The sequence below is a fragment of the Cryptomeria japonica genome, chromosome 6 (assembly GCF_030272615.1).
Source record: "Cryptomeria japonica chromosome 6, Sugi_1.0, whole genome shotgun sequence".
NCBI classification, from domain to species: Eukaryota; Viridiplantae; Streptophyta; class Pinopsida; order Cupressales; family Cupressaceae; genus Cryptomeria; species Cryptomeria japonica.
In genome coordinates this window covers 607,210,081-607,233,897 of record NC_081410.1, presented here as the reverse complement: position 1 = coordinate 607,233,897, position 23,817 = coordinate 607,210,081, and the positions used below count along the sequence as shown (strand labels likewise).

At 34.7% G+C, this 23,817-nt stretch overlaps 1 protein-coding gene across 1 annotated transcript; it reads left to right on the top strand.

The window, feature by feature from the left end:
- The first annotated feature begins 4,157 nt into the window (after window positions 1–4,157).
- On the top strand, window positions 4,158–8,859 carry LOC131036270 (probable pre-mRNA-splicing factor ATP-dependent RNA helicase DEAH5). Its single transcript, XM_057968123.2, has one exon. The coding sequence runs from the start codon at window positions 4,346–4,348 to the stop codon at window positions 7,325–7,327; it is 2,982 nt and encodes a 993-aa protein (XP_057824106.2). The 5' UTR covers window positions 4,158–4,345; the 3' UTR covers window positions 7,328–8,859.
- The last annotated feature ends 14,958 nt before the right edge of the window (window positions 8,860–23,817 follow it).

Genomic DNA, 23,817 nt, shown 5'->3' with positions numbered 1-23,817 from the left:
TTGTCAAAATTTTTGTTGCCGGTTCAGAGTCTATATACCTTGAAGTTCCTCTGAATTGTTCATCAATTTTTACATTTGTACTTTCAACAATTTTCTCGAATCTTTTGTTAAAACATCTATATGCCTTGCTCTTAGATGAATAACCAAGAAATATTCCTTCATCACTTCTAGGATCAAATTTTCCAATATACTCATCTCTCTTGATATAACATTTACTTCCAAAAATTCTGAAATACTTAAGAGTAGGAGTATTACCAAACCATAGTTCATGAGGGGTCTTACCGGTTTCACCTTTGATGTGAACTTTGTTGAATGTATAGACCGCTGCACTGACTGCTTCTCTCCAATATACATGTGGTAGGTTTGCTTCTGATAACATACTTCTTGCTACATCCAAGATAGTTTTGTTTTTCCTTTCAACAACTCCATTCTGTTGTGGTGTCTGAGGTGTTGATAGTTGTCTTATGATTCCATTTACTTCACAGAATGTATCGAATTCCTTAGATGTAAATTCACCTCCTTGATCTGATCTTAAACATTTGATTTTCTTACCGGTTTCATTTTCTACCATTGCTTTGAATAGTTTGAACTTTCCAAGTGCTTCTGATTTTTCTCTGAGAAAAGTAACTCAACACATTCTAGAATAGTCATCAATGATTAGCATGAAATATCTATCACCTTGTAAGCTTTTAGTTCTAGCTGGACCACATAAATCAATGTGAATCAAATCAAGAACATTATTTGATTTTTCTGGAATACTTTTGAAACTAGCTCTAACTTGTTTTCCAAATTGACATTCCTTACATACTATATTCTGAGGTTTGACAATTTTAGGTAAATCTCTAACTGCCTTAGTAGTATTGATCTTTACCATGCAATCAAAGTTTACATGACAGAGTCTCTTATGCCATAACCAACTTTCATCTATATGTGCAATTAAGCATGTCTTTTCTTTATTATTTAAATGAAAGATATTACCTCTAGTCTGATTACCGGTTGCAATTTCCAAACCAGTTCTATTCATGATTTTCCATTTTCCATTTTCGAATTGTAACTGAAATCCTTTCTCAACTAATTGACCAACACTCAAATATTATGCTTTAATCCTTCAACATAGTAAACATTGTCAGTGTTATGCTTACCATCAAGAGATATTGTACCATTAGCTTTGATTGAACAAGCTTTGTCATCTCCAAATCTCACTAAGCCTCCATTGTATTCATGAAAGTTCAAGAATTTACCTTTGTCTCCTGTCATATGATGTGAGCATCCTGAATCAATGATCCATTCATCCTTTACTTCAACTTTAGCTGTCAGGGCCTGTACTACCGGTTGAGCAGTAGGTGCCGGTTGATCTTCTGTTATAGCAACAAAAACCCATCCATTGTTTGCTGGATCCTCATCAGAATCATCAATCACACCTTCATCAACAATGTAACAAGATTTGTCTTTATTCTTCTTAAATTTGTATCTCTGATATTCAGGGTTAGGCTTGCATGTTCTTCTAGCTTCTTCTCTTAGTCTAGCATGTCTATCAAGGCATCTTGAAGCCATATGACCAATCTTATTGCAGTTAAAACATTTAAAGGGTGCTTTACCTTCATACTTACTTCCAACTGGACCTTTAGGCATTTTCCTTGCAAATAGTGCTTCAAGTTCTTCATTTTCTTTCCTACTTTCTGCAAGTTCTCTTGCATAAAAGTCTTTCCAATTAGATTTGTCAAATGATGGAGCAGATGATGTTGATGCTTTAAAGGCCAAATTTGTCTTTATAGTAGCAACAGGACCAAATTCCTCAATTTCAAAAGCTGAAAGTTTCCCAATTAATGTATCCCTAGTAACTGATGTATTAGGCATTGTTCTTAACTCATTTATAGTAGTGACTTTCATTTTATATGTCGGTGGCAATCCTCTTAAAACTTTTGAAACAATTTCATCCTCACTTAAGGTTCCTCCACAACATTTAATACCCAAAACAATTTCATTTAGTCTTTCCATAAAAGCAGAAATCCTTTCATCTTCTTCCATTTTCAAATGTTCATACCTGATTCAGAAGCTTTCAAGTTTTGCAATTTTGACTGTGGAATCTCCTTCATTTAGTGTTTCCAAATGATCCCAAATAGCTTAAGTAGTAGACCTATTTGATAGTCCCATGATTTGTTGATCTGATAATGCACTCAAAAGTGCTTCTCTTTCTTTGCAATCATTTTCCTCATCTTTTGTCAAGTTAGCTGGACTAGGATGACCTTGTACAACAGCAATATAACCATTCTTTGTAACATCCCGGATGTCTTTTCCAATGCAATTTAGATGTGTCTCCATTCTGATCTTCCATATGCCATAGTTGGTTCCATCAAGTTTAGGACTGTCATTTTTGAAATAATTAGTAGACATTGGATCTCCTCAAGCTGTTAAACTTCTGCAAAAGAGGACTATGCTTTGATACCAATTGTTAGGTCCCAGAGACAACTGAGAGGGGGGGGGGGGTGAATCAGTTGTCAAATAAATTTAAACCAAAAACAACTTAGCCAACTTAATGCTTAATACTTGTAAACTAATTCAATATGTCGGTAGACAGTTTTAATAGTTAATTGCTATACCGATAAGGATTAGTGCATGAAACATAAACACAAAGTTATCCACAACACATAATACCAATATTTGTACGTGGAAACCCTATAAGGGGAAAAACCATGGTGGGAAACCTTACCCACAATCAGATGATACTACTACAGATAGTAAGTGCACATAAATGGGGTTTGCACATGCAGAAAGGCCAACCACCTAGAGCTCACTGCTCAATCACAAAATGAGAGTCACACTGACTACAGTTGGATGGTTAAATCCAATAAGAATGTATTGCACAAAATAGCATCTTCATATGCTGGATTTAGTACTGGTGTAGTTCTGATTGTCTTCACAAAACCTTCCTTCAATCTTCAAATGATGTCTGTGTGTATAGTTCTGCTTAGTTTCGCATATACCTTCACACAATCCTTTTTCGCATTCCACATTTGATCTTACAAATAAGATCTTACATTTATACCATAACCTAAGACCAATTTTAGTAGGTCGGCTCTACAAGATATTACAATAAAAATATTTTACAAACAATATAATATCCGATGCAATAACCGATTGAACATGTCGGCTTAATGCATTTACAACAATAATTAATCATCTCCATAGCATGCCATGTTGATCTGGAAAAGATAAACCTGCCGGTGTAACCCTAGACCTATTTGTCGGTAACAACAAATATGCAACTATGAATATACCAATGAACAAAAATCTAGGACAAGATGTCCAAACGATGTCTTTGACATAACCATGTGTTTTCCATATCATTCCAAGTGTCGGTGATCATTATATCTTGCCGGTGTACTAGATACCGGTGACTGTGCATGAGTCACTTGCTTGCCGGTGAATGTTGCTGCTTCTCCAAAGTCCAGAGTTGATAAGAGTTTAGTAGGTGTTGACATCAATGATAAAACCATACCAAAATACCAACATTAACCACCATACCAAACCTAAAAACTGATCAAGACAAAAATAGCAGATACAAGCAATAGACAAAACTGAAACAACATGCAAAATATAGAAAACATAGCTAACTCTATTATTCCATAGTCATAACATGAGAAATGGCCATTATGGGGATGGTTTGCATCATTTTTCTTGCCAAGCAAAGAAAGAACACATTAACACAACGGAAAATGACAAGTGTCTCATGACTACGTTCCCATGATAAGATGAGAAAGTGAAAACCATAGGTAATATATATTGTTTCAGCTTATTTAGGTTTCTGGCTATCATAGATGATTAGAGTTATGATCAAATCCTTTTGTTCTATTGTGATCTTGATTTTAGTTTCAATTTAAAAGGAATGGTCATAGACTACAATACATTGATAAAAATTAAAATTATATAATCATTTTTTAACTTCAATATTTTGAATTGCAATCTCCAATCTAGAAAAATTTAAAATATATATTTTTAATTATTAAAAATCTTCTTAAGATAATTTTTTTATAACATTGCCCATGTAGGAAAACAAGATAGTTTTTATTTTTTTTACACAACAATAGGAGAAAAAGATATTTGATTTGTTAGGGAAAAATATAATTAATAACTTGGTCGTCAAGGTACCTTTGCTTGTAAAATAGAATTCGTCCTCGCCTGTGTAAATTTCATTTCAGAGACCTCTCGTATCATAGATTTTAGGGAGGAGAAAAGCGGAATATTGAGAAACTAGGGTTTGGTTTTGGTGATCAGAGTAGTCATTAGCCAAGGTTTCATCTTGATCGGTCGGTTAAGCAGTTGTTTTGAATTGTTAAATTGCAGAATGGAGGTGGATGCAAAAAATGGAATAAAGAGACTGGAGTACTTATCTCTACTTTCTAAGGTGTGTGAAGAGCTTGAAGCGTACTCGGTGCCTTCAGATAAAGTTTTAGCAGAGTTTGTAACAGATCTCGGGCGTAACAGCGAGAAGGTCGAAGATTTTGATTCTAAGCTGAGGGAGAATGGTGCAGAATTTCCGAAAGACCTGCTAAGTACCTTGTTCACGATTATTCATGCAATTCTTGGTCCTGCTTCCAAATGCAAGAGCATGAATAAGGAAAGAAAAAACGAGATTTCGGGGCTCTCTGTGCTGGATATAGATAAGGAAATTGAACAAGAGTCAGTAGCAGCAGAGCCTCATGTTTTGGGGGTTTATACAGGGAAGGACATTTTTTACATGAACAAACCCTTCTCCCATGCTTTTAGCTCAAATCCCAATCTAGCCAGTTTAAATAATTATAGGGCAACCCCTTCACTGTCGGGGGTCACAATTGTGGAGGAGGAGAAGGAAAAGGAGAACCCGCGGAAGAAGAGGAGAATGAGCTCCCCTGAAAGATGGGAAATAAAACAACTGACTGCAGCGGGGTGGAAGCCTACGGATACTTTTTCTGATTGTGAAGAGGACGAGGAGGATGTTGAAATTGAAATTGAATTAAACGAGGAAGAGCCTGCTTTCTTGCACGGTGAACATCGCCACTCCACGGATATGCCCCCTGTTAAGATTTTGAAGGATCCAGATGGTTCACTTCAGCGGGCAGACACGACGCAATCAGCATTCTGTAAAGAGAAAAGAGAAGTGAGAGAACGACAGCAGAGGATAAAGTTGGACTCAATCCCCAATGATTTGAATCGACCGTGGGAGGATCCAATGCCGGAGCCAGGGGAAAGGCATTTAGGGCAGGAGTTGAAAGGTGTATGGCGTTCAACATACGCTATACCTGAGTGGAAGAAGGATGCATTCGGAAAAGCTTCCACTTTTGGACAGCGCTCAAAGCTTTCAATTCAAGACCAAAGGCAGAGTCTTCCAATCTTCATGCTCAAGAGGGAATTGATCAACGCAGTAAATGACAACCAAGTTCTCGTTGTTATTGGAGAGACTGGGTCTGGAAAGACAACTCAAATAACCCAATTTTTGGCAGAGGCAGGCTACACGACCTCAGGTAAGATTGCCTGCACTCAACCTCGTAGAGTAGCAGCTATGTCTATAGCAAAAAGAGTAGCAGAGGAATTTGGATGTAGGTTGGGAGATGAAGTTGGTTATGCTATCCGATTTGAGGACTGCACAGGGCCAGACACTTTGATCAAGTATATGACTGATGGTACACTATTCAGAGAGCTTTTAGTAGACAGCCAACTTTCACAGTATTCCGTAGTCATGCTGGATGAGGCTCATGAGAGGACAGTTCACACGGACGTGCTCTTTGGGCTTCTGAAGCAGCTGATCAAACGCAGACCTGATATTAGGTTAATTGTCACTTCGGCAACCCTAGATGCTGAGAAGTTCTCAGGTTATTTTCTGAACTGCAATATTTTCACCATTCCTGGAAGAACTTATCCTGTAGAAGTGTATTATAGTAAACAACCGGAAACCGACTATCTAGATGCCGCACTGCTCACAGTACTGCAAATTCACCTGGAAGAACCGGAAGGTGACATTCTTCTCTTCTTAACTGGGCAAGAGGAAATTGACACTGCCTGCCAGATTCTGTATGAGCGAATGAAAGGGCTAGGGAGCAATGTTCCTGAACTAATCATACTTCCAGTATATAGTGCTCTTCCGAGTGAGATGCAATCAAGGATTTTTGAGCCTGTTCCTCCTGGGAAAAGGAAAGTGATTGTTGCTACCAATATTGCAGAAGCTTCACTCACCATTGAAGGAATATATTATGTCGTGGATCCCGGATTCTCTAAGCAAAATGTATACAACCCAAAGCAAGGAATGAACTCTCTGATTGTTTCTCCTATTTCTCAAGCATCAGCCAAGCAACGTGCTGGACGGGCTGGGCGTACTGGTCCAGGCAAGTGTTATCGCCTTTATACAGAGAGTGCATATCGTAGTGAGATGTTGCCTACCACTGTGCCAGAAATACAGAGTAGTAATCTTGGATTCATAACGCTGAACATGAAGGTCATGGGAATTAATGATCTTATCTCATTTGATTTTATGGATCCCCCTTCTCCTCAAACCCTCACAGCTGCAATGGAACAACTCTACAGCTTGGAGGCTTTGGATGAAGAGGGACTTCTAACTATGCTAGGTAGGAAGATGGCTGAATTCCCTCTGGAGCCTCCTCTGTCAAAGATGCTCATTGCTAGTGTTGGTCTTGGCTGTAGTGATGAGATTGTAACCATAATAGCCATGCTTCAAACTCAAAACATTTTTTATCGGCCCCAAGAGAAGCAGGCTCAAGCTGATCAGAAGAGGGCAAACTTTTTCCAGCCAGAAGGTGATCACTTGACTTTATTGGCAGTGTATGAGGCCTGGAAGGCTAATAACTTCTCAGTTCCCTGGTGCTTTGTGAATTTTCTTCATTATAGGTCTTTAAGGAGGGCAGAAGATGTCAGGAAGCAACTGCTTATGATTATGGACAGGTATAAAATGGATGTTGTGAGTGCTGGAAACAACTCTATGAAAATACAGAAGGCAATTGCTGCAGGTTTTTTCTTCCATGCAGCTAGGAAGGATCGTCAGGAAGGGTATCGTACTATAGTTGGAAATCATCTAGTCTATATTTATCCTAGCAGTGCTCTTTTCCAACGCCAACCTGATTGGGTGATTTATCATGAACTTGTTATGACTAGCAAAGAGTACATGCGCGAAACAACTATTGTTGATCCAAAATGGTTGGTGGAATTAGCACCGAGGTTTTTCAGAAAAGCTGATTCTACAAAATTGAGCAAGCGCAAGCGGCAGGAGTGCATCGAACCTCTATATGACCAATATCATGAACACAACTCCTGGCGTTTCAGCAAACGTCATGGCTAGTAGACCATATTCTCAGAGGAGTAATAGGCATACCATGTTTGTGGCTCACATTGTAAACCAATCGACTGTTATATAGGGCAGAGGATTGTAGGAAAAAGGATGGGGAAGAAAATGCGTAGGAGACAAAGAGGAGGTGAAAGGAAGAAGTACAGAGGGTCTTCCCTCATTGTCTCTCTGCTCTGTTCCCCTACACGTCATTTTAAGATCTCATATAATGCATTCACATAAATGTTTCCAAGGCGACACAAAAGCAGTTGATATACTTTATGAATGGTTTTGAGTATTCTGTATATTCTCTATAATATTTGAAGATACTGGGAAACAGGGACAGTTGAAACCATAATAGAGTACGAAGTATTCTAACAGACAGTCTGCCATCATTGGGGTTGTATAAAGATTATATATTGTGCAGTGAAACTGTACCCCAGTCCATGTTTGGATAAAAGAAACAAAATATTACTCAAGGGGTTATAATGGGTAACTGCAGGCTTCACAAATATGTTTCTTTTTGGTGTACGAATTTGAAGTTCAGGTATTTATCTTGTATTGTCACTCTGCCCTGTTCATCCACACCTAACTTCAGTTCTCATACGGCTCATTCTCATGGCTGTGTTCAAGGCGACACAAAAACAGTCGATTACTTCATTTATGCTTTTGGGCATTCTGTGTAGTCTCGATTATATTTGAAGGTACTGGGAAATTGGGTTTAATTGAAACGATAGTCGAGCCAACTTTTCTAACATATATTTTACTCCATAAACATATATATTCTGCCATCATGGATCCGTATAATGATCATACAACATGCTGTGAAATTCTACCTGAGTCCATGTTTGGATGAATGAGACAAAATATTAGTAGAGGGCGTATACTGGTGCCATCCAATCTTCTAGGTTGTTTTCTGGTGATAGTTGTAACAATTTGAGAACCACTGGAGGGATATGAAGTTAGTATCAATATTAGTTTAGGCATTTATCCATATTGAATTACAGCGATAGAGTGGAAAATTACATCCTAGACCAGTCCAGCAACAACATATTGCTGACTCATACCAATTTTCCAATAAGGCGAAGAAGAGCTTCCTACCCAGTACTCTGTGAAAACATTTTCACATCAAACAAAGAGGTTCATGGAGCATCAAATTTGTGTATGTAATCAAGTACAGTACTAATGACGATTCTGTCATAAATGTAAATTTAAGATTCAGATGCTCATGCATCACACTATTAGCCAAACACAACAAAAGACTAGAGTTATCACAAAACTAAAACAAACGAAAGGGTTACCTCAACTGGACATGCCCCTATTCATCTGTAATACAAGATTTATCACTCCTATGCTTTGAATTGTTAATGCTAGTATAGCGGGTTCCTGCTGCTTGTAGACAGGTCCCTCCTGAAAATGGAGCCAAGTTGATAAACATGTAGATTCTAGTCTGTAGATTGAGCTTGTGTGGAATGATTACATGATACATAAGAGAGTCTTGTCCAAAGGGCTTATAACATGTAAATAAATTTGTCTTGATTAAGATAGATCTTAGCATTTTCTGTGTCACTACAGACTTATTTCCCTGCTCGATCACTCCTGGATTAGTTATTTATTATTAATGAAGGATGAACTGAATAGCGTGTTCAACAAATGGAGTTAGTTCTTCTCTTCCAAAATCTATGTAGTGAATTTTAATTCTCTGTTCCAAAGTTAGGTTTCTATAGTTCTTTGATATTATTTAATCTATATTTTTACAAATAAAGAATGATGTTTTAATTTATTTCTGTTGTTAAAGATTTTGTTCAATAAATACTGGAATTAGTGGGTTGTATTTGCTAAGCTTATCTGCTCTTATTTATTTCTGTCACAGTAAGATGAACTTTGCCTGGGATAAGAATGGATCAATTATTGAATCTTGGGTCAAAATTCCCTTTTCCCTATTGTTTTGGGTAATTTAATTACTAACAGCTTCTTTCCAACTTATTTTGTCGAGACTAACTAACTCTCTTTTCTTCTTCATCAAGTGTTTCCAATTTGTACAAACCACCTATTTGTAGATGGCATTGGTGGATAGTGAATCAATCGTGTCCCTATTCCAAACTGACTTGTAGATGGATATTTACTGTCACATACTTATGCCATTAGAGGATGATAGGCGCTGCTTTGTCATTATAGGAGTGTCATTGGGCAATGTTGTCTAATCAATCATAAATCTAGTCGTGTTTTGGAGGTAATTGAAGAAAAAATACTGAATGGAAGGATATTTCATTTGCTTTGTGAACCATTGACATGTCTTGTCTTGTTGATGTGAATGAAGACATCTTCATAGAATTGCTTTTATACTTGATATGCATTGATGTGCCTATTTATTCCATCCCAATTGCTCATATAAATGCATGTGATGACTGCTACTATAGACACCCACGGCCACCATTATTAAGTGCAAACTACATAAGTTATAGCCAACGTCAGTTAAGGCTAGAGGTTGTTGCAGATGTAACAACTTGGAAGGGGCAGGGATATGCAAGCCTAGCATACCAGACTAACATGATTATATTGTTGTATAGTTTTACAGCTATGATGAAGCATGTAAAATCTAGTTTCGTCCACATGGTTATGTTAATGCTGCTATCAGCTAGTTCTGCTTTTATATTATGACAACTGACAATCTGTGTAAGTTACTTTCATCTGTAAAATTCAATGAGGAAGTATGTCGGTTCATGATTACATAACTGAACACTACATGCAAAGTTTGGTGTCTTCCACATGGTTATAATGATGCTGCTATCATCTATTTCTGCTTTTACGTTGTGATTGCTGACCTTCCATGCCCACCTCAATCTATGGAAATTACTTTCATTTGTAAAATACAGCGGGGATGTATGTTGGTTCATTTGTGAGCATGAACATTATATTATCCAGCTGAAACTGTTTGTGTGATGCAGATCAACAACTGAGATCCTCTAATGGGTGTCAGTTGTTGCAGCACTAAATTAACAAAATACCCCTGAAACTTCTCACAGGCAACCTCGAACACTTAAATAAATTTAAACCCACAATTTCGAGAATTCTTCCAGGCAAAAATATAATTAAATCATTCAAATATAACAGCCATATTGGTTCTACAACTTCGAGGAAGTTGCAAGTTACAGAAGATTGAATTCAAACTCCTTAAAACAAAACAATGTCAACAATACAAATCAACCACTGAATATTCATTTCAGATTTGCACAATTAAACACGTTAACCAGCTCTTACAACCCACAACATGCACCACTCTGTTTGGATTCTTTGCTTTTCGGCTCCATCCTTCTTCTCTTCACAAGATTGTCTCTTTCTTCTCAGCTCAAACTTTCAATTCCTCTGTTCTCCTTTCTTGAGCGTCCCATATCTTCTTCAAATCTGCGATTTTCTTTGATTTCTCTCCTCATCTTGGGCGTTGGAATCCTCTAGGCCACCACTTCTTGCAATGAGTCTATTATGGAAGTGTACCTCCTTGATTGTATTCAATTTTGAAACCTCTATTCCACTTGCAATTGCCAGGTGCCTAGGAAAGTGTAATGCCCAAAATAGGAGAATTGGGATTTTAAATTTGAAGCATATTATGCATTAAATTGCCCACTACAAGGTTGGGTATTGGATTTTCCCAAATCCAAATTGGGGGAGAAAAGAGAAATTGAAAAAGATATCTACAAAATCCATTTTAATAATTAAACTTTGTAAGATAAAATTTAATCTTCTGAGTGCTGGAAGTGTTCAAAATGTACCTGAATGTTATTCACAAAAGTATACTCAAAATCGTTATGGATACCATTTTTCAGTGTTTAATTTGAATATACAAAGATCTTTCAATTACTCTTAGAAACTTTAACATCAGGAGTTCCCACTTTCGTCTATGAAAATATAAGTGGATTAAAATTTACCTTCTAGAAATAATATATTGAAAATCGATTCAAAATCTTAGAAAAGTCATTTTTGAATGCAAATGTTTTGACTCTATTTTCAACAATTTTTCAAATTTCAATTTTTTTTCCATCCTAGATGCTTCCGCATCAAATTTCAATTTTTTTTTCATCCTAGATGCTCCCACATCAAACACCTCATATAAGAAAAAATGTTTAATGAGCTAGACTCACAAATACTTGAAAATCCCATGCTTATTCTTATTCCATTGTTCTCTTATCTTCTTACCATTTCTTCTTCTTCACCTTACTTTATTCCTTCATCTATCATCTTTTTCTCTTTTTTATGAAATTCATTCTATTATAATCTAACTTAAATCAATATGCTTCATTCTATCATAATCTAACTTAAATCAATATGCTTCTTCCACTCCATCCCTTAATCTAAAACACCTATATACAAATCAATACTATGACATTCATCGAAATCAAAAGTCTCCATTTTCTTTTCCTTGTTACTCCACTTTCTTCTTCAAGTATTTCAACAAAATCAATAACACCTTTCTGCAACTCAACTTGTAGCCTCTTATTGATGCATTCTTCCACTTGTCTTTCTTCACATTTTTTTCCAGTTTCATTTAAATAAAAATCAGCTTCAACATCATTATTAACAAAATTAGAAAAATTAACAATTACCTCTATAATCTTCTTTTTCTCTATGGCTATTATTCATGCAATCCTTTACACATCATTATTTTCTATTGACCCTTCACCCTTTTCATTTGTCGTATTATATATGCAATCTTCTTACCAATACTATACTAAAATTTTAAATGTTTCCATTCTGGGTAAGTGCAAGAAAATGGTATGCAAAAGGAGGCCAAAAGTGGTTACTTTTTCTTTTTCTTTTTTCTTTTTTCGTTTTGGAATCAACTAACCCTGAACTTGGAAGAGTAATTTGATATTAATGCACTCAAAATTTGAAGATACAAAATCAACAAGAATTGTAGCACTTTGAATCTAGTTTCTAATTACTAAAGTTTTTCAAAAATAGATAAGGTTAAGAGGATCAAATGTTTCCCGTATCACACCTCTATTTTTTAAGTCACATTTAGTATTTATGTGTATCAAAGAATAACATCATTGAATGTGTGTATCACATAACTTGCATCAAAATATTAAAAAATGTAATTTTATTTTCAATGTAAAGAATAAAATGTTGAACCATCTTATGTAATATTTTTCAAATTTTGACAAGTAGATCAAAAGTTATTAAAAAATGAACACGTTTTTGAGAAATATAGAAACTTTAGTAAAAGAAATTGAAAATAAGTATGCTATTGTAGTTCAAATTTATTAATAAATATTTGTTTAGAAAGCTAAGAAGATGTGTGACATTTTGGTGGTAATTTTATTAAATAACAGTAAATATGTGTAAACTTGATGATGTGCAAGTTGAGAAATGAGAATGAATGTCAAAAACAGATCAAATGGAGGCAAATAAATAGTCGAAACTTTTGGGTTGATCATCCAAATCTATTTACAAAGAAGAAAAGGAAGAAACATTTTGAATAAAAAACACACTCGTATTTTATGAAACACAAAATGTGCTTGAGTTTTGTATTTCATAAAACACACATAAAGCACAAGCACATTTCATGTTCCACATTATGCAAGTGCATTTTTGGAACATGAAATATGATATATTTCATATTCCACAAAAGACAATTACATCTTATGGAACATAAAATATGATGTTGTATAAATTGAAAAAACATCTCTCTCCACTTCTTTTCTCACATCTCCCTCTCTCTACCACTCCCTCCCTTGCTTTGATCTCTCTCTTTTTTTCTCTCACTCTCACCAACCCCCCCCACCCTCTCTGTCTCTCCCTTCTTCCTCTCTTTTCTCTTTTTCTCACTTCTCTTTATCTCTCCTTCCCTACCTCTCTTTCCTTGCCTCATTCTCCTCACCCTCTCTCCCTCCCTCTCTCCCTCCCTCTCTCCCTCCCTCCCAACTTCAACTATTTTCTCACATCTCTCTCTACCAAACTCTCTCTCTCCCTCTCTCTCTTACCAACTAAAATGTATTGAAATGGGATCCTAACCTAAAGACATAAAATAAGATCCCAAATCAATATCATTCATTAGAGGGAATAGCCAACAAGATCCAACTTCAGTCCTAAAGGAGAGTTGGATACTTTGTTTGATTATTTCTTCTTTTTGATTGATTTTGATTAAATATGATTATGATTAAAAATGATGCAAAATAGACAATGATCACCGTAACTGATAGATACATTACTGGAAGTCAACTCAAAAGTATAGATCTAGAAATGAGATGTAGAAAGGAACCTATCGCTTAAATATGGAGCTAAAAGTGTCAGACTATGGAGATAGGCTCCCTAGTCCTGCAAGTGTTTTCATGAGGCTTCAAACCATGGATCAAGATGCTCTGTAGATCACTCTCTCCAAAATTTAGCCAAAAAACATCAAACTATGCAACTAAATAGATTAGTACTAAGTTTTTCACTTATTTGAAATCTAGAATCATGTGTCTCAATCTACTTTGCAACACAATTCTATCACTTTTAGTAGTCGCATCTGTAACACACACACACACACACACACACACACACACACACACAGAGAGAGAGAGAGAGAGAGAGAGAGAGAGAGAGAGAGAGAGAGAGAGAGAGAGAGAGAGAGAGAGAGAGAGAGTTGTGTTATATAAGGGCTTGCCTACGTCAAACTTCGTGTTGGTGTTTCCACCTCCACAATAGCTATGATGATGAAAAGAGATCTTACTCCTAGTAGGGTAGAGGCTAAATTAGAAATGAAATGTTGAATTGACAATATTATACTTAGGATTAATAATGGTGGTGATGCAATACTCTTTAGATAAGTCTTCCAAGTGTTGATACAATAACATGACAAATCATAACAATATCCATCATGAAGTATCACTTGAAGATAATTTGTTGTAGCTTGATACTCCTATGTACTCAGATTTTCTCTTGAATGAAAGGATTAGGACTTGAATTGAAATTGTTAGATGATAAAATGAACTAGAGATGATGCCTTTATATAGTGTTCTCAAAGTATTTTCACATTTAGGTCGACTTCCAATGGACATATCAAAATATTGATATAAAATCACAAATGGCAAGAAATAATGCTCTATTGGAAGGGCTATGGTGCTAGGCATTGTAGTCCACCTAGAAAAAGGGCAAATTAAAGGTGGTTGTAGAGTGCATAAGCTTGGGACATAGGATTAGGTCACCTCATTCAAGCATATGATGACAATTTTGATGAGATAAGGCCTAAATAGGCTCAAAATGACCTAGAAGAAGGCACAATAAAGTAAGGGCCCAAAGATAGTCTGAAATTGTAAAGGGATTACAATTTATGACACTACATTTAGTTCTCACTTTAGTGGGAGTATGAAATTATCCTCATAGTTGTGGTAAAGTAGAGATGAAGAGATAAAAGTAGCTAAGAGAAAGATAAGGTAGGGGGAGGATGACACTAAGTTTGAGGGAGGATCAAGCCCCCAAGCTAGGATCCAATCAATCCATGGAAAAAATTGAAAATATACACAAAGAAAATAATGTTAGTACTAAAGCAAAGAAAAGGTTCCAAGTCAACCAGTTGAAGAGACCTCGATGCCAAAAATGTTTAGCAACCACTAATATTATTCTTGACATGTTATTGTAAGAGAAGTTGAACAAGTGAACTTATAAAAAGAGACAAGCTCGCATATGTTTATTGATGAGAGAAGACATTAATTCCACTAGCCAACGAGGTATGTTATGTTGGGTGATTCATGTAATGAAACAAAATGATCACACTACCAAGCCATGCTATACTAGGTAGTCAATGTCCAAGAAAGAGTAATCAAGATGAAAAACACTTAGAAAGCATAAATAACAATGATCACACTAACAAGCCACACTATACTAGGTGACAAACAAACAAGGAAGAATAAAATATGCCTGTCAAGGGATTAAACTAGTAAACCACACTAAACTAGATAATCAAAATAAAGGTTACAAGAAATGAGAAGGCCTTATATGCCCCCCTTAAGATGTACATTGATATCATAAGGAAGAGAGAGATCTGCATAAAGGATAAAACACCTTTAACACCATGGAGATATTCTAAAAAACAAAAATGTATTCCATGCTATGAAGGAGATCCTTGTAAAGGATGCCAATCTTCAAGCAAGGAAGCGATAGTTGTAATGGAAATATTTTGCAATAAGTGTAAAGGGATCCTTATCAAGGATACATGACTATCAAAGGGGGAGAAAGAGATATTTTCTTGAATATAACTATCTTTATGAAGAGAGGAGATCTTTAATAAAGATGACACATTCAACTAAAAGGGGAAAGAGATCAAGAATATGCACCTTCCCAATTACTAGGAGAGGTGATTCTTAATGAAGGATTGGGCAATTTTAACACCAAGGTGAGATCATTTCAAAGTTATACATTTTCAACTAAAGAAGGGGTCTTAATCAAGGATACACAACTCCAAGAAAGAATAAGATTCTCACAAAGAAAAAATAATTCTATGCAAGAAAGGACAATTATTATAAATGATACAACTCAACAAAGGGAAAGTGGATCATAAGGAAGGAGAGAAGTTTGAAAACTATTATTTCCTACAATATAGAGACAAGAATAATTAGGCTATTATAATTTTTTCCTAGGTATGATTGCACATGAAATTGTATAGTCGTGAATTACAATGAGACCTCAAAAGGTGAGCTACAAGTGTCACATAGTAAGGGGCAACACAATAGGAATAAGCATTATTTAGAAGGGACGGGACAAAGGTGCCACTCATTGTCAACTTTCATTTGAATGATACCAATGATGATAAGTTGTTGAATTTTACTCTTCAAAGCTTGACATTCATTAGTGGATTGACAATGAATTTGATGATACATATAAAAAGAAGGATTTTCCTAATATTGTTTACAGTTTTTTCTTGTTTTTCCAAGGGAGAGTAATCAAGTTGATTTGAAAAAGATCGAACAAAATACTCTCATTTAAATGAAAAGCTAGGAGAGGAAGACATAGATTTATTAGACAAAGGAGGAGGGGATGTCAACAAACGACGAGGTTGGAAACCTAAACCTTCTTTAGAAAAGTGTGATATATATTTCTCATGAGCCTCAATACTTTGTTGCATACATCCTAGACTATGTCAATTGTATCCATGTTTAGAAATAATTTTAAAATCAACTCCATATTCATGTTTTTCGAAATCAACTATAGGATCTTTATCAATTGTTCAAATGTTAGGAGGAGAGGGTTGACTCTTAGTTTTGATTGGGTTAAAGTCTATAGAGCCCCAATCATTAGTAAGACATATGTTAGAAGGACAACATGTATATTGTATAAATGAAACACAAGGCCATTTTAAAGCTTCAAATTTGAATTTGGGGTCTTTATAATCTCCTTTCAAGGAGAGTGTAAAGTCTAATGGAACACAATTTTTCTATAAGAAAGCATCATTGATAGGAGACCATGTTGTATAAGGAATCACATTGTTAAAAGAAGATATGCATCCCACTTATTCATGGACACCATTGTAAGGATTAAGATCAGCCTTGATTGTGTAATATTCATTGTCTTGTATTAATTTTACTGTGCGATAAAGGGTAGATGAGATTTCCTACATAACATGTATCATTGTATCCATGGTCTACCTAGAAGAAGATTGTATGTGAGGATACTGGGCATGACATGGATAGGTGTGGGTAAAGTCATGGGTCCTACCATAATAGTAATGTGATTATACCTAATGACTATCTACCAATGTTATCAAAGCCACAAATAGAGAGAGAGAATTAGGTTGAATGAGGGAGGTATCCATACCAATATTATTTAATAGGTTTATGCTACAAACGTTACGACCTAATCCATGATCAATTAAGGTACACTATGTCCTATGTTCATTAATGTGAGGTATGATCATGAGGTGATCGTGTTGATTCTTAACTTCTAATAAAGGAAATTTATCTTGTGAGGACACAATATTGGTCTTTGTTCTATGCATACAATCAAATGAGTCTTCTACATCATTTGGTCTAGTAGAAGGAGACACAATTACCTTTTGTAAGGCTTCGTGGATCAACTTGTGGTATGTAGGTGAAATTTGAATCAAATCCCAAAAGGAAATCTTAGCTATAGTAGTATGCAAATGCTCAACAAGATCATTCTCCCTACTAACATGTTGTGAAAGATGAGAAGTGGAGGAAAATTAGGCTGAGAAGTATGAAGAACATTGTTTTGATGGTTATATGCATGAGCCACTACATGATAATGGGGTTGTTGTGACATTTGTTGATTCATATTATCTCTTTGAATGAGTTTGTTGTCCAATTTAAGATCTAGTTGGGAGGTAACTTAGTTGGATTCCTAGCACCTTTAACAAAAATCACAAGTTTTATTTGAGTTTTAGGGGCATCTTTGGGTATGTGTAGGATCATGGTGGGCCAAACATGCCCTTAAGTGGCAATGAAAATTTTAAAAAATAGAGTTAGGAAACTTGACGTTAAAATTTGAATAAGTTACCAACATTATTTCATAAAATACGTAAGAATAGAATTTGTAGCAAATTGAATGTAGTTTCTACGCTACTAGTTATTTTCTGAAAACAAAAAATCTATTTCACGAAAAATGAAAATTTCAATGCAGTAGTACTAAAATTTTAGGAAACAGATAAGAAGCAGGTGTATGTCTGACCACCCTACCCAAAATCAAATCATTATATGCTTTTATAAGATTTTAGATATAAGTCGAAGACTCATGACTAGATGTAACACATATTTTTTTGTATTTTTTTAAAAATAAATAATTAATTATGAATTTTTTACTAAAAATTTTCTATAATATAAACACTTGTATGTCTAACCACCATAACTTGGTCAAAACTTTATGAATATATATTTTTTAATCTTATATGCGAAGCATAGAATGTGACACATAATTCAGATTCAAAAAATGTGATACCGTTTAAAAGTTATAGATGTTTTTCAATCCGCCTATCAATTAGGATTTTAGTCAAAATTCAATTAAAAATGAATAATGATAATTTATTAAAGTCAAAATAAGGCAAAATTTGTATTGTTGGAAAGCTCAGAATCTCCTTAAAAATCCATTTTCGTTTCATCAATTTTGGCTAAAAAAAAGTTATCAGCCGCTAGGGAAGTCTAGAAAAGAAAGGAAAACTCCTAAACATGTTTTTTCTATTGACTTTTCAAGTTTGTCATGTCCTATCCAAATCCCAAAGCAATCTCGAGGCAAATGCCAAGGTTGCACATTTTTGTCAGAGGTAATGGATATTTGATATTATTGGATATCCGATTATTATTATTATTATTTTTCTATAAATATAATTTATAATATATAATATATTATAATATATATTAATATTATAATATATAATATTAATATATAAATAATAAAAGGTATCAGATATCAGATAATATTTGATATCTGATACCTTGTTTAGGAGAGAGAGAGAGAGAGAGGGCCTTCCCCACACTCTCTCCCTTTCCCCTTCTCTCCCTCTCTCTTTTTTGATACTTCCATCTCCTTCCCTCTCCCCCTCCCTCTAAAATTACTCTCTCTCTCTCTCTCTCTCATCCCCTCGAGACATTTCCCTGGCTCTCCTTATCTCTCCCTCCCCCTTTACCCTTCTTTCCCTCTCTCCCTATCTCTCTCCCTATCCTAAACAAGGTATCAGATATTGGATATTATATGATATATCTATTTTCTATTTTGTTGGTGCCCCATATGAAAAGATATTAGATTTCAAATATAATCCAATTTCTGATATCTTTTCATTTGGGCACCAAGGAAATTGTTAATGCCCATATGAAGAGATGTAAGAATATCAGATATTAGATATTCAATGTTATCTGATATTTGATACTCGAGCCACACAAAATAGGACAATGAGACGTTTTGAGCATTCCAACCATCCCTACATTCTTTTTGCAGGTGACAAAGATAGGTTTTGAGATAGACAAAGATGGAATTTTTCTTTTTTGAGAATATTTTACAAAATATTGTCATTAGTAATCATTTTTTAGCATCTTTGTGGAGGTAAAATGGGGAGCAGTAGTCATCGAAAGCAAAAACGTAAAAGAAAACTTTCAAAAGAGGAAATTGAAGAATATAGACAGAGAGATAAAGAAAGTCATAGAAAGAGAAGATAAGGTATGTCAAATATTAGTGAAGCCTTTACAAATATTATTTCAAGTGAAGAGGAAATTGAATATGCAAATGTTGAGCATGATTTTCAAAATGAAAATGAAAATGTAGATATTGATATTGGAAATGTTGAAAATTATATTCAAATTGGGAATGAAAATGTTGAAATTGATATTCAAAATATTCAACTGAAAATATTGAACCAAGTGAACATTATGTATCACCAAATTACATGAGGAATGAAGACCATCCCATGGAAGAAAGTCAAATTCCAAATTCAAGACCTTCAAGAACCCCAAAATAGTTACTTGAAATTCATGAGAACATTTTAGACAATCTTGAAAGCAAGAGGTCAACACAAAATGTTTCATTGTGGGCTACACAAACTTTCAACCAATATTTGAGCAATAAGACATTAATCGAGAAATGCTAAATTTTTTTACAATTGCTAAAGATGCAAAAGATGAGACCTTTGCTAGCCAAATTGAAGATTCATGTGAACAAGAAGATGGAGAAAAAATCTATTATTGTTAAATTTTTTTTAATGCTCTCAATTCTTTTGGAAAGAATAGCAAGGAAAAAGATAAGAGAGCTACTGAAAGAGTGATTACAACCTCCTTAGTAAGCCATCATTTGAGAAAGGCTCGCTTTATGAGACCAACTTGTGTTGATTTGAACATAAATCATAAAACTTTGGATAGAGAACTTGCAAGAAGAGAAAGAATCGACGATTCTCTTCAAAATGATGCATGGGCTTTTGGTGGGATGCTTCCATGTGTTTATAAGAAGTTGACTAATAATGTAAAGGAGTAAATTCAACAATTTTGCACTCTAACTTTAGGGTATCACCCAATGTAAATGATGTTTTAAAGTTAAAAATTGGCAATCAAGACCACACACCGCATCCTAAACATTTCTTGTAATCAAGCCAAACAATGTTATACAATTTTTTTTGTGAAGTACATCCAAATTTGGAAATCTCACAAAGGTCTTTTGAATCTTTGAAGCCCTTTTATTGTGTACCTCTTAAGATTCGTAATACATGTTGTTGTAAATACCATGTGGATTTTTTAATATACCATGAACTATTATGCTATAATCATTCTACTTTGCACACTAATGAATATTGCAAGAGTGTGGTGCAATGCAACTTCCAAGATCATCAAGAAACTTGCTAAATCTATTTTTATGTCCTAATGATGATGATTTCTTTTTCTATAGAAATGATTGTTTAAATGAGAAGTTCTCACAATGTGGTGGATTATCAAAGTTTGTTTCATGTTTTCATGAGGGTAGAAAATACAAATTTGAAAAGAATATTGTTGAGAAAAAGAGATATGAGATAGTCAAATATACTTTGAAGAGTGGAGGTGAATGTTCTAGATGCGAGTTGGTCTCTAGAGAAGCTAGTGTTGTTGATTTTATTTCAGATTTTAAGGAATATATTTCCCACAACTATGCAAGGCATACTCAAAGGGCTTTTGAATCTTTGAAACAATTTTATTGTGTACCTCTTAATATTCATAATACTTGTTGCAAATACCATGTGGAGTTTTCAATGTACTATGAACTATTATGCTATATTCATTCTACTTTGCATACTAATGAATGTCACAGGAGTGTGGTGCAATACAACTTTTGAGATCATCAAGAGACTTGCTAGATCTACTTTTATGTCCTAAAGATGATGGATGCTTTTGCTATAGAAATGATTGTTTAAATGAGAAGTGCTCATAATGTGGTGGCTCATCAAAGTTTGTTTTGTGTTTTCATGAGGGAAACAAACACACATTTAGAAAGAATATTGTTGAGAAAAAGAGATCTGAGACAATCAAATATACTTTGAAGAGTGGAGGTGAAGGTTCTAGATGTGAGTTGGTCTCTAGAGAAGTTAGTGTTGCTTATTTTATTTCAAATTTTAAGGAAAATCTTTTCTACAAGTATGTAAAGCATACCCATAGGTCTCAATAGTTGGATCACCAATTTAGTATGTGTAAGAACTCTTTCCTGATTGGCTTTGTTGCAAATTTTTATTGAATGCCTCTAATGATTTTTGTGTCAATAGAAAAGTCGTTGCTCTAGGAAAACTGCTCTGGATCTTGAAAATCCTCGAGACATACTATTGTAGAGGGGCCTCACGTGACCTTGTAGGTTCAAACGGATCATTCACAAGTGCCATGGATTCTAAGAAATAGCCTATCAAAGTTTGACAATTTTTTGCACTTAGGGTACTCAAGGGATGACGTTGCTAGGATATGGCACTAAGTGTTCGACTAAGTTGGGAGGTAGAAAAGGAGCATGCCTAGGGTAAAGCCACCTAATCAAACGTATTGGCACTGATCATTCGTGCCCATGATGAATAGAATGAGAATTGGCTCTATTGCTACTTTTCATTGAATGCCTCTAATGATTTTTGCATCAACAAAAAAATCGCTGCCCTAGAAAAACCACTTTGAATCTTGAAAGTCCGAGACAACCTATTGTAGAGGGTCCTCATATGATTCTATAGGTTCAGATGAATCATTTGCAAGTGCCATGAATTTGAAGAAACATCATGTCAAAGTTTGACAAGTTTTCCCACTAAAGGTGCTCAAGGGATGACACTACTAGGGTATGGCACTGAGTGTTTGATTGAGTTGAGAGGAAGAACAAGAGCATGCCTAAGGTAAAATTTCCTAATCAAACATTTTGGCACCAGCAATTCACACCCACGATGAATTTTGAAATTTTGCAATTATTGGTCCTCCATTGTTACTAAGCGTAATTAACCATACTTATTACATCCACAAAAACAATTAAATTATTTGGCTCAAATATGTCAGTGAAAAGGAGCTATAACATGAAATAAAATTCAATTTTGTTTACTTGTCATTTGTCATTACTAAGAATCCATGTTATGATTAATAACAATACAAATATGGTCATTAAATTCGGTGAAGTTGTCCAAGGCAACCAGATTTAACACTTAAGATTTAGATGAAATAAATTATATTGAATCTCAAGATTATACAAAAACATGCTATTGCTCATTATTTAGCCATTGTTAATTATTATATTCAACATTAAAGTTTCAAAGAATGAAGACATGCGCATGAGGAACAAATTTTATCGAATCTCAACTTCTATTTATCAAATTGTCGAATAATTACAAGTGTATATCCATATACAAAAAAGGCATAAATGCCAACTCAAACAAAATGTATGTCCATAATGTAAGTGAATGTCCATATATAAAATATACATGCCAAATAGACATGCGTGTATCCAAAAATGTCTCTATCACATCCTAAACTACCGATGGATAATCAAAATTGATCCTCTTCGAAGCACTCTTTAGCTCTGAAGGATCCTACACAAGAAAAATTCAAACCACAATTGAGATTAGTTATATTATATATAATGTACATTCAAAAGTTAACATCAAAATCAATATACATTTAACTATAATTGAACTCTAAAATTGAATTCTTGATTACCTCAAGTCCATGTTTTCTCTTAGGACGGTTGAGAGTCCTAGAATATGCCTATAGTAGAGAAGGGATGTTATCAATATTTTTGTAGACAATCTATATATGTTTACAAACATAACATTGATACAAGTTAGCATATAATTGTTAGTGATAGGAACATATTTACTAAACACAAAATAAAATAAACATATACATGAGGCATCTCTTCTTTTGCTTCTTCAAGTATTATGGAAGCAATCAATAAGGATGTGAAACCAACAATTCCCTATACATAAAAATGACAAGTATGTAAAACTATCAACCTATGTAGATATGCATAATCGTTATAAGTTCTTTAAACTCTTGATTCAATCAAATTTTCATTCAATTACCTTTCCCTTGTCTCTTATTGCGCTTCCAGAGTCTGGATTGCATGGCACCACACTCGCACTAGGTGTGTCCTACAAGAGTAAAATAAGATAAACATGTAAGTTAATATATACTTTAATTAATGACAATTTAAATTACAAGCATGTATACAATAAAAATTGTAAATGACTAGGTGAAAAAATATATATCATGTAGTTTTCAAGGCCAAATAAAATCACTGAGAGGGTGGCATCCTAGACCTATGTCATGTCCTCCTCAAACATAAACTATTAAATAGACCACGTATATAAACATTAGTACTTAATACTATCTCTTATAAATATTCATTTGAAATAAAATACACTATGAAATTACAAGTTAAGTCTTACCACTACATCGTTAGTGTACAATGAAGGTACCTCCTCATCTCTAGCTTGTGAGGACTCCTCCGGGTGTGCTCCAATTCTTGTTGTCTCATCCGGTGCACCAACCATATCATGCACCTCGTAATCAGATGTGTCGATGGGATGATCAACATGTTGTCCAAGAGGA

What these genes read in the sequence shown, in the direction of transcription:
- LOC131036270 (XM_057968123.2), top strand. Translation starts at nt 4,346, where the DNA reads ATGGAGGTGGATGCAAAAAATGGAATAAAGAGACTGGAGTACTTATCT.